The sequence below is a fragment of the Macrobrachium nipponense genome, chromosome 11, assembly GCF_015104395.2.
Source record: "Macrobrachium nipponense isolate FS-2020 chromosome 11, ASM1510439v2, whole genome shotgun sequence".
Lineage (NCBI taxonomy): Eukaryota > Metazoa > Arthropoda > Malacostraca > Decapoda > Palaemonidae > Macrobrachium > Macrobrachium nipponense.
In genome coordinates, this window is record NC_061087.1 from 29,255,869 (window position 1) to 29,269,050 (window position 13,182).

Here is a 13,182-nt window from a genome sequence, read left to right on the forward strand (position 1 = left end):
ATATGTAGAATAACTTGATCACGAAGTATATAAAACGTGATGCTATGTATAAATAAAGGTTTTTGCCACGGAGGAAAAAATGAAAAGCGAGAGAGCCAAGAAATTTCGGTCTAACACGACCCTTTCCTTTAATCAGGCACAACTGATCATACAGAGGAAAGACATAGTAAAAGTAGACTTAATATCCAAACTGACATTACAAGATTAGCAATAAGGTCGATTTCATCCTACAGAAACGAGGAAACGCCTGAGGGCAAGATTAGCGATTTTTAGGCAACCACACCTTGGAGGAGCACACACGTGGTCAACAGATGATTCATCTAGAAAACAATACATTTTGAAAAACCAAGGAGGCATATGCGCCTTACTACCATGAAATTTACAAAAATGTCCCCAAAAAATGAGTGAACAGACAAAAAAAGGATATAAATATATCGAGCAAGAGAGAGAGAGAGACAGGAGAGAGAAAAAGAGAGAGAAAGAGAGAGAGATAATAACTTTATGCATGTGGGACTAATTAATAGTAGTTCATTTATTTTTAAGGTCCTTCATAAACATTTTACAAATACATGGTCCAATGGTACAATTGTTTCATTTTTTCCTCGGTGGCAAAAACCTTTATATATATATATATATATATATATATATATATATATATATATATATATATTTATAAGCTTACGACAATATTTTACAAGGCATTTAATACTAAATTATCGAGCACACTGGCTTTTGCATTACAAACATATCCATAAACAAAACAGGCATTCCAAAAAATATACACTATACTTTTTTTTCTACCATTCATCGACTGTACATGACGATCAACAGAATACTGTGTATTAATTACATGGTCAGTTCACCTCGAGAATTCTACTGTATTGAAATAATTGGAGAAAGCTTTTCTGTGTTTTTTTTTTTTTTTATATTACAAAGATGTGTAAAGGTTTACAGTTAGAAATACTGTACAAGAAATGCATTGCGTTGCGACTTGACTTAAAAGAATTTTTTTTATAGCAACTTGAGTTCGTGAATTATATATCTGAACAAAAATGTCTCTTGGAAGCAGTAATAATAATCATTTAAACTTCATTTGGGCCGCCTTCAAATATGTCCAGAATTATGATATGGGGAAAATGTTTAGCAGGAATCATCTTGATTTTGCAAAAGGCATGTGACGTTTTATTTATTATTTTTAATGGTCAAATGAATTGAAGTGTTATTCGTCTAGAATCACGTAACATACAGTGCCTAGGCCCACCTTGGCCTAGGCTACGTCGGTCGTGGAACTGTGTAACTGGTAACAGGAATGACTGTACATTGTACAGTTCAAGATTCTTGCGAGTACGGAAGGCTGAAGTGATGACTGGGAATTAAACTAAGCAAGTAGAGAATGGACGGAAGCAGGACACTCAAAAAAAAAAAAAAAAAAAAAAGATTGGTGGCTGTCGATCACGGCTGTTGTCGACTGAAGAGGAAACAAAAGACGGGCGCCAGAACTGTTATCGTGAGTAAGGAGGGACCGACGCCCTTGGCCGAGTTGCACAGGTCGCCTTGGCAGAAGCAGATGAAGACCTGCGGAGGAAGAAAGGAAGTTCAGAATTAGAAATGTGAATCCTGCGTGAATAACAACTATACATACACGCCATATATATGCATATATACGAGAATTCAAAAGGACATTATTATGCTTGTTACATTTACACATGCATCTTGTAAAAAGTGACCGGTAATATATACAATATATATTTATATATATGACTGGTAAAATTCTTGTTAAAACAGAATTCTATCTAATAAAAGGAGCCCATAAAAACGCCAAAATATAGAAAGTTAAGTATTCTATATTTCAGAGACTGCTGTCTCTCTCTCTTCATTACCTACCTGACGAGAGAGAGAGAGAGAGAGAGAGAGAGAGAGAGAGCACTCTCTGTAGTATACATACTTAATACATTTTGGCTTTTTATGGACTCCTTTTATTAGATATATATTATTTATATAATTGTTTATAAATAAATTCCTTATCAGCCACTGTTTATGTAGAGCATATTCATGTGTAAATCCATAGCTCAGGTTACTAACTCCTCCCTCGCAACCACTCACATCCTCTCGCCACCTCCCACCCACTCACCCCCCATCTCCACCTCCCACTCACCCCTTCTCCCCACCCTCCTCAGCCACCGTCCACCACCGGCACCATCCAGCCTCTGTTCACTATAATTCCTATAATAGGCCGAGGCCGACTGACTTACCTTTTTGTTCTTCACCAGAGCTTCCGAGCACCTCTGCTTATCGTCGGGGGGCGAACGCTGCAGACACTGGCGTTCCGTGGCTAGATCGTGATCTGTCAGGTAAAGAAATTATTATTAATATTATTTTTTTATTTAGCTAGCTTGGAAAAGAAAATTTGAGTGCCGACTTTGTCTGTCTGTCCGCCCTCAGCTCTTAAATCTGGGGCCAGAGGGCTGCAAATTGGTACGTTGATCATCTCCAGTCATCAAACATACCAAAATGCAGCCCTCTAACCTCAGTAGTTTTTTTTTTTATTTTAATTTATTTAAGGTTAAAGGCCATAATCGCGCATCCGGCAACGATATACGGCCAGGCCACCACAGGGCCGTCGTTAAAGTTTGGTGGGCCGCGGCTCTTGCAGCATTGTATCGAGACCGCCGAAAGGTAGATCTATTTTTGGTGGCCTTGATTATACGCCGTAAAAGAAAAAAAAAAAAACGGCGCATTTTTTACTTTTGTTATGAATTATCTCCTCGGGAAAATGTCATCCCCATGTCTGCTGTCAGCTGTGCGGGTTGCGGGGGAAGGGGGGATTTTTCTGTCGGACCTTCTAAATAATGGCTTGAACAACGGATTTAGATATATATAGCCTAACGAATCTTTGCCAATTATGTACTATCTTAATGAGTCCTTGCTAAGCACAAATACATAGGTTATAGTCTTTGCAAAGTATATTTCACACCTCTTAAAGTGTCTATGCTAAGTATAGTTAAGTCTTCAAAAATCCTATACAAAATATAGTCACATATATTAACTTTGCTAAGCACAATCACATATAAATATAGTCACATATATTAATTAACGAGTCCTGGCCCAATTACCTTCACCATCCTTCTTGCCCTCGATGATCTTAGAACACCAGCCGGAGACACAGGGCACTGCCTCTACCCCGGGCACCAGGGACGACGTCGAATTGACCCTGAAGGGGTCCTTGCAGTCTCCCAGCCGCCCTCTGGACCTGCAGGAGTAGCAGCGCTGGAAGAGCCCTGGAACAAGGATCTTTAGTTAATAATAATAATAATAATAATAATAATAATAATAATAATAATAATAATAACAACAACTACTTAGGGGATAGCGTCTTCAATGCACCTCTCGCGGTGTACCGTAGGCGTCTTGCTGCAGCCCGTCTCATTCCTTTTACTGTACCTCCGTCCATAGTCTCTTATTTCCACCTGACTTTCCCCAGTCCTCTCATAATCATTCATTGTTTCTACATTATTTTCAACGCTGAATGACCACATCGCTCCCATCGCTTGGCCTGAATTGTATTTTTCGTTCGTTTATTAAGAACTGGGTTATGAGATAGCGGTCAAGTCTAACACTTAAGAATTCTGAATTCTGTCCAGTGATTGACTGGAATATCGCTGTTTCTCAGCTCTAACTGATCGAGGCAGTAAATTGAGTAGCTGGTGTAGAGAGAGAATTAGGAAGCGAGTGATGTGTATATATATTGTATATGTACAGTGGTGCTCAAATCTCATGCGACATGATTCTTTTTGTATCTTCCACATTCTCAGACTCAACGTGATGTTGCCAAGTAGTGTTATACTTTTTTTTCTAATGTCATACATGTCGAAAAGTTTGTGAATTCACTGCTAGTCCTATTTTCCTTATGGTTATATAAATATGATCCCTTTTATGCATTGGTATAATTCGTAATCTGTGTGATTTGAACTGATTTTCTTTTTTTACGCTGCTAAGTTCAAAGTGCGGTGTGATAAGGTTAGCTGTGCCATCAATGAAAGCACACTTTACATGCTCCTCGGACTGGTCAACATACCTACGTCTGCTGCATTATGACAGTAGAGCTAATTAAGCTCAACAGACATAACATTTTCAACGTAGAAATATGAATTAAAACAAGTTTTCTTTGAATGTTGAAGCTTTCGGCTGTGTTTAAGCTGCCTTATGTTGCAAAATGTTTTATAGGCCTAAAAAAATCATCTAAGCCTTCTGAGATATAATCTGTTATTAATGAATTTATTTGTAGAGGTTATCTGTTTTTTGACGAATGCAATAGGAATAGGAATTACAACCGGTTTTCTTTGAATGTTGAAGTTTTAGGCTGCGTTTAAGCTGCCTATATGTTACAAAATGATTTATAGGCCTAAAAGAATAATCTAAGCCTTATGAGATGTAATGTTACTAATGTTTTTATTTGTAGAGATTTCCTGTTCTTTGAGGAATGAAAGATGATGATTTTGATTAGATGGAGAAGATGACTATTAATCGGAACATCATAAGTATTAATATCAAGGCGTATGGAACACTTGTTTTTCAACTGGTTTAAAATATTATTTTCTTAAAAGTCCTTCTCCAAACTTTTGGTGTATAATTTATTCTTTCATAAAGTAACTTGAAGAACAAGAATGTGTAGATAACCTCATTTGCTTTCTGGCCAGAAATTGTTAATAGAGAGATGTGACTGTTAATTGTAAAGTAAAAAATCTAACACCTAGGCCTAGGAACATTATCTTGGCTTTGACAAATGAATAATTGCATAGACGAATATTTGCTAGTATGCCATAATTTTTTTAAATATTTAAGAATTATAACAATTAATTATGTATGAAAATCCAAATATTCCTCTACACATAAAGTAAGTGTTTTCAAGATAATTTCATTGTCACTACTCAGTGCAGACCTACTTATGTTACACCGGGTGGTTGTTGTTGCACCGACACTAATGATACGTCACACATGCTCATTCTACTTTTGTACATACATATTTACATTTTTTCAGCGTTGAGGTGTAAAAGCAATCAAATAGGACTATTTCAAATTTTATGTTGGCTTTGGAAGCATTATTACTGTTATGAATTTTTTTTCGTTTTTTTTTTTTAATTTAACATTTGAACTGATGCTTGATGACGACTTCATTTTGGTCAAATGCTTCAGTGATGTGTGAACGAAAGTTTTGAAAATGTTTCGAAAGAGTTTTTTCTAAAATTTGCTACACATGACATTTTCTTACAGTTTTGACATATAGGACAGACTTCACTCTTATGAAACATATTATGTCCATATTGTATGCAATAATCGCGTTTCCGCATTGAAATAATAGATAATTAAGGAGCATGCCAGGTTGCCAGTTAGTGAATTTTGAACGAAATCCTATGGAGTCATGTTGCATGAGATTTGAGCATCACTGTACTACGTGTATATGTGTGTGTTTGTGTTGTGTATTTGAGAGAAGGGAAAGGAGAGACTTATAATCAAAACTATATATACATGACAGGTACCTATGAAGAGCAAATAGTCAAACACTAGACCAACTAAAAGAAAGAAAGAAAAACCAATAAAAAGTAGTTTACGGTGACCGAGAATAACTAAAACGCTTAGCTGAACAATTGCGAACGAGTACAATTAGTTATGAACAGATGGCAAAACACACTTCTTTTTTTTCCTGAAGTTTCTCCATTTCATTGTGAACAAAAGGCGAACAGGTGGGAGCCTCGTAAAATCGGTTGACTGAGAGAGAGAGAGAGAGAGAGAGAGAGAGAGAAAGAGAGAGAGTAAAAATGACATTTGAGTTCTACTTCACCAATTTCCTCATTGTCAATATAAACATATACACACGTGTAGCTATATACATACGTATATGCTACATGCATATAAAATACATATGTATATATAATTATATATGAAAATAAAATATTTTGTTTAACTTTTGCTCTCTTCTCAAAACTCAAAACTAGTACTAGTTCAAACCAGGATTTGTAGACATATAGGTCCCTAACTCGGCCAAGAAAAAGAAACGGAATTCCAAAATGTTAAACGTCTCAGGCGAACACAAAGAACACTGGGCTGCTGCGACCTTTAACAGTAATCTGGAGCCCGTTAGGTAACCTTGACAGGACCAGTCCACGCCCAACGCTTGAGCAGCATCGGTCTATCGTTTACGGCGACATGACTCCGTTTCACACTTTAAATCTTTCAGATGAACGCAAAGATACTATTGGCCATTTATTTCTACTTGTTCTGAAATTGATTACGCGTTTACGTAAACGTGAATCATTGATTATTTTCTACTATTTTCTTCGTTTCTCGGTCTACGACGAGTCTGAAGCCAGCGCCGAAGATTGGCCGAAATACCCGAGAATTGCTTCCCTTTCACCTCGTCATGGAAATCTGGGAGGTCGTTCTAGCGTTAACTCTCCCTCTCGATGTGATAACTTTGAGTCTCTCTCTCTCTCTCTCTCTCTCTCTCGTATGTTCTAAGTCTTGAAGTTCCGCTGTTAAGAAAATAATTTTGTATTCTATTTACTAAACGTAAGCAAGGCTTAATCTTTGTTCAGACATCATTATCATTAAGACATCAGTCATCATTCACTTTCATGATGTTATTTATTTTCGAATCTCCAGAAAAGTTCCCATAAGATATTCCACATCTCGTAGAATTTTAGTCGTATCTCAGTTTTTCAATGATAATAAAGTTCAAAATTAAGCACATTGAGAGAGATACGCTCCACATTAAAATCTGGTATGGCCATGAACTATGGCCTTTTGGCACGTCTGCAACCATAGATGTATGCCTGCAACCATGCTATAGATTTCGGCAACTACCCTCCGTATGGTAACCCTATCGAGAATGAAACCTAGACCTGTCTGACTGTGAGAATATCAGTGCGTTCCCCATTTTGGTTCTGCCATCTCCAGGAAGTTCTTGTGGGAACTTGGAACTTTACGTTCTTCTATAATGCTCACATCCTTAACTACTTACTTACCTTAATCATCAAGCAAGTAGCATTTTGGTTGCGTTCGTAGCTTCTCTGTGCTACTTTCTAAGCAGTAGCTGCATCGCGGATATCGAAAACTGGGGATAATGAATCACTCATAATATACATAAAATAAAACACTCAACCTTCAAAACCAGACCAGGTTGCGAATCGTTTCTCTTACCTTCGACCACACTAAGATAAACCGAGAGGACTAATACACTAAGGATGCAACATTTAGTAGTCCTAGTCGCCATTGCGCGAAAATGTTTCACACTAGTCCTATTAAAAATGGATGAACACGAGCGATTGTTTTCACTCTTTTCACATTGCACTCATGATGGCTGCCGAGCACTCTGATGGGAGTTCGAGAAAGTGGTCTCCCAAGAATTTCCAGTCTGGGACTACGCACGTAGAGGCTAGTTGGCTTTTCCAGTATGCTGTGCCGTTTTTCTATTTATTTTGGCTGCCTGGGACTTTTATGTACACTTAAAATCAATTACTCGTATTACTTTAAAAGAGAATTTGCTTACGTAGAACAACACTTTTATAATACTAGATAATTCAGTAATTAGTTTTAGATTCATGCCAGGAAAAACTTTTGAGAAAACGATGGTTATTGAAAATTTCTTTAACGTCATGAGCGAAATTTTCTGATGCACCCGTTTGTAATTACCTGGGGATATGTTTGGTGGGGCCGGGGGGAGGGAGGTAGGGATGTTACTGATAGAAAACGGGATGCTGACGGTCGTGTTAATAAAGGTGAACTTTAGGATTTTATTTTCAAAATTTTAAAACGATTTGCAAACTGGTAGTTTTTTTTTTTTTTTATTTTAACTTTAAAACTGCTGGCACTGAATTATAGTTTTTTTCCCTCAATATCATTCATAATACGACAAAGGCTTGTTCTAAGGAAAATTCCAGTTCGAAAAAAATGAAGGATTTCGTTTTTAAGTCTGGAATTGCAAGACAAATAATATATATATATATTCATTTTACAACGTCATCAGACAGACCCATCAGTTTAGAATAAAAGATTGAAAAAATCACGTCTCTTACTGATATTTTCTGGAAACCAAAATAAGCGTTATGTGGATCTTTCACTCATTATCCTTCCGCAGCTATTCATATCACACTTTTATAGTGAAACAGGACCATCATTGTGAAAATAATGCCCACAGACGGCCTACTGTGATGCCTCTTAAAAGATTACCACAATGGAACCTCCAAATCTATTTTGACATGGATTCGAAGGGTCAATAATGGATACAGAAAGGGTCAATATAGTCTGGAAAAAGTCAACGACGTGCACAGATTTAATGTATGTAGAACAGCACTTCGGCCTATTTAGACTTGGTTTTAAAACGTATATTCCTAATATCCAGCCTCTCTCATTCCAACTACTTTGTAATCTTCATTATCGGGGTTATTTTTAGCGGATCCCTTGTGCTATTACTTGAATAGCAAGCCAGGTGAATCTACGTGAGGAAACACGTTAGCATTCTGCAGTAATTTTTTTCTGCTAAGAACAAACTAATTTGGCTCCCAGTAAAGAAGGATGTTTTAAATAATTGCCGTGCAATTTTCAGACGGAATTTGAGGCATGTAAAACGAGCCATCGTGTCTAATTACAGAAAAATTAAGCGCCGGCGGGGGAGTAAAATTGTTATATCCGCATTACCTGTAGTAGGGAAATGATTTCCACTGCATCATGATATTGCTCACGATCAAAAACTGTTGGAATGTAGAGTCGTTTCGTAAGTTACTTTAAACGATTATACTAAAATTTCACATAATTATACAGGTATAGGTAAATGTTATATTATTATTTGTATTTATATATGTCAGTTTTGAGCATCAGAGTAGTGTGTTTTCTTCGAATGTGATGATTTATTATAAAAAAATTATATCGTTCTTCTTTCGATCTTACTAAACGCTCCCTTTAGGTCTCGTAGTGTTGGTGTTTCCGTGAGTCACTAGATGGCGCTCGCGTTCTGTAAACACAGCATGCGGAGAAGAACGTAAATAATGGTGAGCTCACACATTTCCTTTAATAATTCGCAGTAGGAAGTGATAGTAGTCTGTATTTCTGCAACCAAATAGTATTGTATTCAGCAGTCGTTGGGTTAGTGGCAGAATGGCGGTTAAACTTTCGTCATGAGGAGAAATTGAGTCGAAATAATGTTGCCTGATGCAGGCGATTCCAATACCGTAAGCGGAAGGGGGTGACTTTGGCTACGCAATTCTTTATTTTAGGTCGTAAAGTGGTCCTCGGGCTGCTGTTAAAATGGAGGTGCGGTGACAACTTTGTTAAAAGTGTTGATATTAATCCCTCCCCATAAATTTGAAGCGTACCAGACAGGCCAAGACGTAGCTAGACTACGCTGTGTTGGGTTGCATTTGTTTCGTCCATTGTTTCTAGTAATTTCCTAACCTTAAACGCCCCCTTGTGGGGGTAGTGCCGGCAGTGCACCCCAAAGCGGTGCACTGTAGGCATTACTTAAGGTTCTTTCTAGCGCCCCTTCGGCTCATAGCTGCAACCTTTTTCATTAATTTTACTGTACTTTCATTCATAGCATCTTCTCGGTCTTCCATCTTTCTTTCCTTGACCCTCTCTTACGTATCAATTTTTTCACATTGCACTACAAGGTTTTCCTTTTCCTCCTGTTAAGCTTTTCAAATCTCTCTGCTCTCAGTGTCCCTTTCAGCGCTGAAGGAGCTCATAGGTCTCAGTGCTTGGGCTTTGGCCCAAATTCTGTATTCTATTCTCACTAACTAGGGTAAAACATCACAGCAGGCCAAACAGGCCACCTACAATCGAACGCTTGCCACCCTCCGAAAAAGTACATTATAACGCGTCCTGACACCGGAGATGGGCATCAGTCGCGACTTCTTGTTGGTGAGAAACGGAGCTAAAGACCTCTACTCTCCTTTCGAAGTAGTAGTCTCCAAAGTTAGAAATTAAGGCCAAATTTTAAGATTTAAACAGAGGGTACTGAAAATGGCGCCCACGGCAGTGGAAATCTCACCAAAACGCTTTAGAAATTTTTCCTTACAACTAAAAATGTTTCGAAGATTGACGCCATCTTGATGTTTACGGAGTCGCTTGTGTCAACAAACTTTCCATTTTCTGTGATAAATCCGTACACCACTTGTACCCACAGACGCTGGAGCACTTTTATCACAACAATCGAAACACGATTTCTCACCAACAACAAGCCAGGAGTAAACAGCTGTTTTGGTAGAAGATGACGAGAAGCGTGCTCTTAGCTAATTTTTAAATAAGTAGTAAAACATCAATATTTTACATATTTATGATGATTAATTTGAAAATATTCGTTATTGAAAAAGTAACTCGACTCTGACTCAAATTTAATAATATTATTTTTCTGAATTAGAACGTTCTTTTAAGTTCTGTATTATGACGTCACGACATCTTGACTTTCGTACCTATTGTAAATAATTGCTATACTCAACTGTCATTGCAGAACAGTTTACCAGTTATTCATGCAGATTGTTATCAGCTATACATGTAATTGTTATAATCGTAATGCGCATATATATCATTATTATTTACTTTTTGGATATATGAAGAAGTTTTACTGCTGGATTATCGCCGTAGTGTGACGCAATCGTTTTCGGTCCATGGGCCTCTGTCTGTTTTCGCACCATAAGAAATTATGGGGCCGAATTTGCAATGACCAGAAAGTCGTTAAAAGAGGAAAGTTAGCATTGAGGGGCATATGTTTTGACTGAGAAAAATACAAATTTATTCAATAGCTAGCTTGTAAAAAATACTGGTTATAAAAACTTGATTGACAACTAAGCAGCATGTCAACTATGGGTTTCAGAGACAGTGCAAGCACGCTTTTGGGCAATACCTATTTCTGTAACGAACACTCGTAACAGAACGAGATTTTGCTATAGTGCATTACACCCAGTGCCGTAATTTATAAGGGTATCGTGAATCACTAATCGTAAAGAATAACGACACTTGTCCTTGTACCCAGAGACAAAAACTCCATTATGCAGAAATGGATACGAACACGTGTATAAAGCTCCACCTACCCTCTCCCCACCCCCCCTCCACCGCCATCCCTTTTCTTCTTCGTTCCTCCGCCTTCCTTTCTCTCTCTCTCTCTCTCTCTCTCTCTCTCTCTCTCTCTCTCTCTCTCTCTCTCTCTCTCTCTCTCTCTCTCTGTTGCCATTCGGTATGTGTTGACCCTCCAAACTGGGTATAAGACTACACACAAAACGTTGAAATTGGTGAAATTAGGCTATGTATTAGAAGTATATATACATAAATATTAAAGCAATTTTATCATTATTGCATTACTATGACAACTAGAATTCATGGAAACAGTTTATAATAATGGAACGCGTATGTGTGAAGCCTCCACTAATGTGGCAACGATGATTTTGCCATTCTTAGCATGCAAACATTTAAAAGGTTACATTTATTTCTGGCATACGATTATTAAAGAATTCAAAATACTAATAAAGACTGAAATCAATGAAAAGTGCTAGCAAAAACAAAAAAGCAAAAAAAAAAAAAAACTAAGTCGTTCCTCTGCACTTTTCCGTATTCGTTCCTCTATGGTTTTCGGCAGCCAGATGTACGAAAACGTTAGAAACATTTGATTTTATCTACTTTAGAAATATCTGTAATTTTTCGGGGTAATTTGGTTGTAAAAAAGGGATAATATACATGAATTAAATCAAAATTTTTAAATAACAAAGTAAATTTAAACTAAATAACGAGTAAGTAAACAGTTTAGGGAATAAAACTTTGCGGTTTCGTCGTCTGTCGTCGTCTGCTGTGCTGTTCGTAATTGTGTTTATGGCGCGCGCGCTTAGAAACCAGGAACAGCAACGGGTTTAAAGTGCAATGTGGAGTGAACTGAGACCAAAATGTGTATAATAACAATCAAATAAGCACTGTGGAGTTTCAGTTGTGATGGCAGTAAGGATAAAAACCGCCTATTACAAGGTAAGAATGAATTCAGTTTCAAAACCATAACCCCCCCCCCCCGGGGGGGAAAAGTGGGGGAATAACAAGTTTCATACTTTCACTAATATAGGCAACAAAATGTTGTTTTATTGTGCTGATTACAACTGCAATCTTGAGTAAGATCAATAAACGTTACATACATACGCTAACATTGTTCAAATGAGTGCTGGGAAGGCTGGGGAAAGATGGTGGCCGTCACTGATGAGAACCGTCCATGCAAAACGTAGCCGCCATATTGGATTTCAAAACTGCCTTGAAAACATATTTTACGAAGAGCTCACATGCTTATTTTAGTTCGTATGGGGCTTTCATATATCACAATATGTTGACGAAACTTCAGTCTTTTAAATGGTATGCTTAGAGTTGCAATTGTATTCATGTTTCACCAATTAAATATCGAGTGAATAAGACCCGTCCACCGTGATGAGGGTTGGCATGTCGTGATATTCTACCCTAGGTAACCCTAATAGGGCTGGGTAGAATGCAGAGCAACAGGTCATGAATTACTAAAGGTGGATCCAGGGTGGGGCGACGCCCATCCGGCCAGGTTTGGACGTAGAATCTTGAGGTTAGGTCAGGTAAATGTAAGGCTGGTTAGGTTATAGGGTAAACAACCTACTGACTACCGCATTTGTGGCCACCCTCCGAGAAAGTACTTTAACACATTCAGACACTGGAGATGGTCATCAGTCATGAGTTGTTGGTGGTGAGAGGAACAGCTCAAGACCTCTACTCTCCTTTCGTAGTAAGTATTTTCTCCAAAGTTAGAAATTAAGGCAATATTTTAAGATTAAACAGAGGTTAATGAAAAGTGTGACCAAACGCAGTGCACATTACCCCGAGACGCTTTCGAAATTTTTACTTACAACTAAAAATGTTTCGAAGATTGTCGTCATCTCGATGTTTGCGGAGTCGATGGTGTCAACAAATGTCCCATTTCCTGTGCTAAATCCGTACACCACTTGTACCCATAGATGCTAGGGCACTTTCATCACAACAATCGTAAAGACCGACTTCCAACCACTACTTATCCAAGGGAACTATGATTTTTAGTAGAAGAAGAAGCATGCACTAGATAATTGTTTAAATAAATAGTTAAACGGCAGTATAAGGTCATGAATCGCATAAATATTTTTACATATTGTGACGAAGTGCCAA

At 37.7% G+C, this 13,182-nt stretch overlaps 2 protein-coding genes across 5 annotated transcripts in view; one reads left to right on the top strand and one right to left on the bottom strand.

Annotated features, from left to right (window-relative positions):
- Window positions 1–626: 626 nt before the first annotated feature.
- On the bottom strand, window positions 627–7,394 carry LOC135201153 (uncharacterized). The gene is made up of 4 exons (XM_064230056.1): window positions 7,198–7,394; window positions 3,114–3,278; window positions 2,253–2,344; window positions 627–1,575 (listed from the first exon to the last, which is right to left on the bottom strand). Exons 1-4 carry the CDS (start codon window positions 7,268–7,270, stop codon window positions 1,453–1,455), a joined length of 453 nt encoding a protein of 150 aa, XP_064086126.1. The 5' UTR covers window positions 7,271–7,394; the 3' UTR covers window positions 627–1,452.
- Window positions 7,395–8,963: 1,569 nt separating this feature from the next.
- The window catches only part of LOC135201249 (protein LTV1 homolog), a 34,887-nt gene continuing 30,668 nt past the window's right edge, over window positions 8,964–13,182 (top strand). For 2 of the 4 annotated variants that reach the window (XM_064230156.1, XM_064230378.1), the window contains exon 1: window positions 9,180–9,224. In XM_064230156.1, coding sequence (XP_064086226.1) covers window positions 9,195–9,224 — 30 coding nt within the window. In that variant the 5' untranslated portion in view covers window positions 9,180–9,194. Of the gene's footprint in view, window positions 9,045–9,179; window positions 9,225–9,285; window positions 9,307–13,182 lie in introns of those variants that run through there. The other 2 variants (XM_064230291.1, XM_064230207.1) reach the window with 2 other exon arrangements.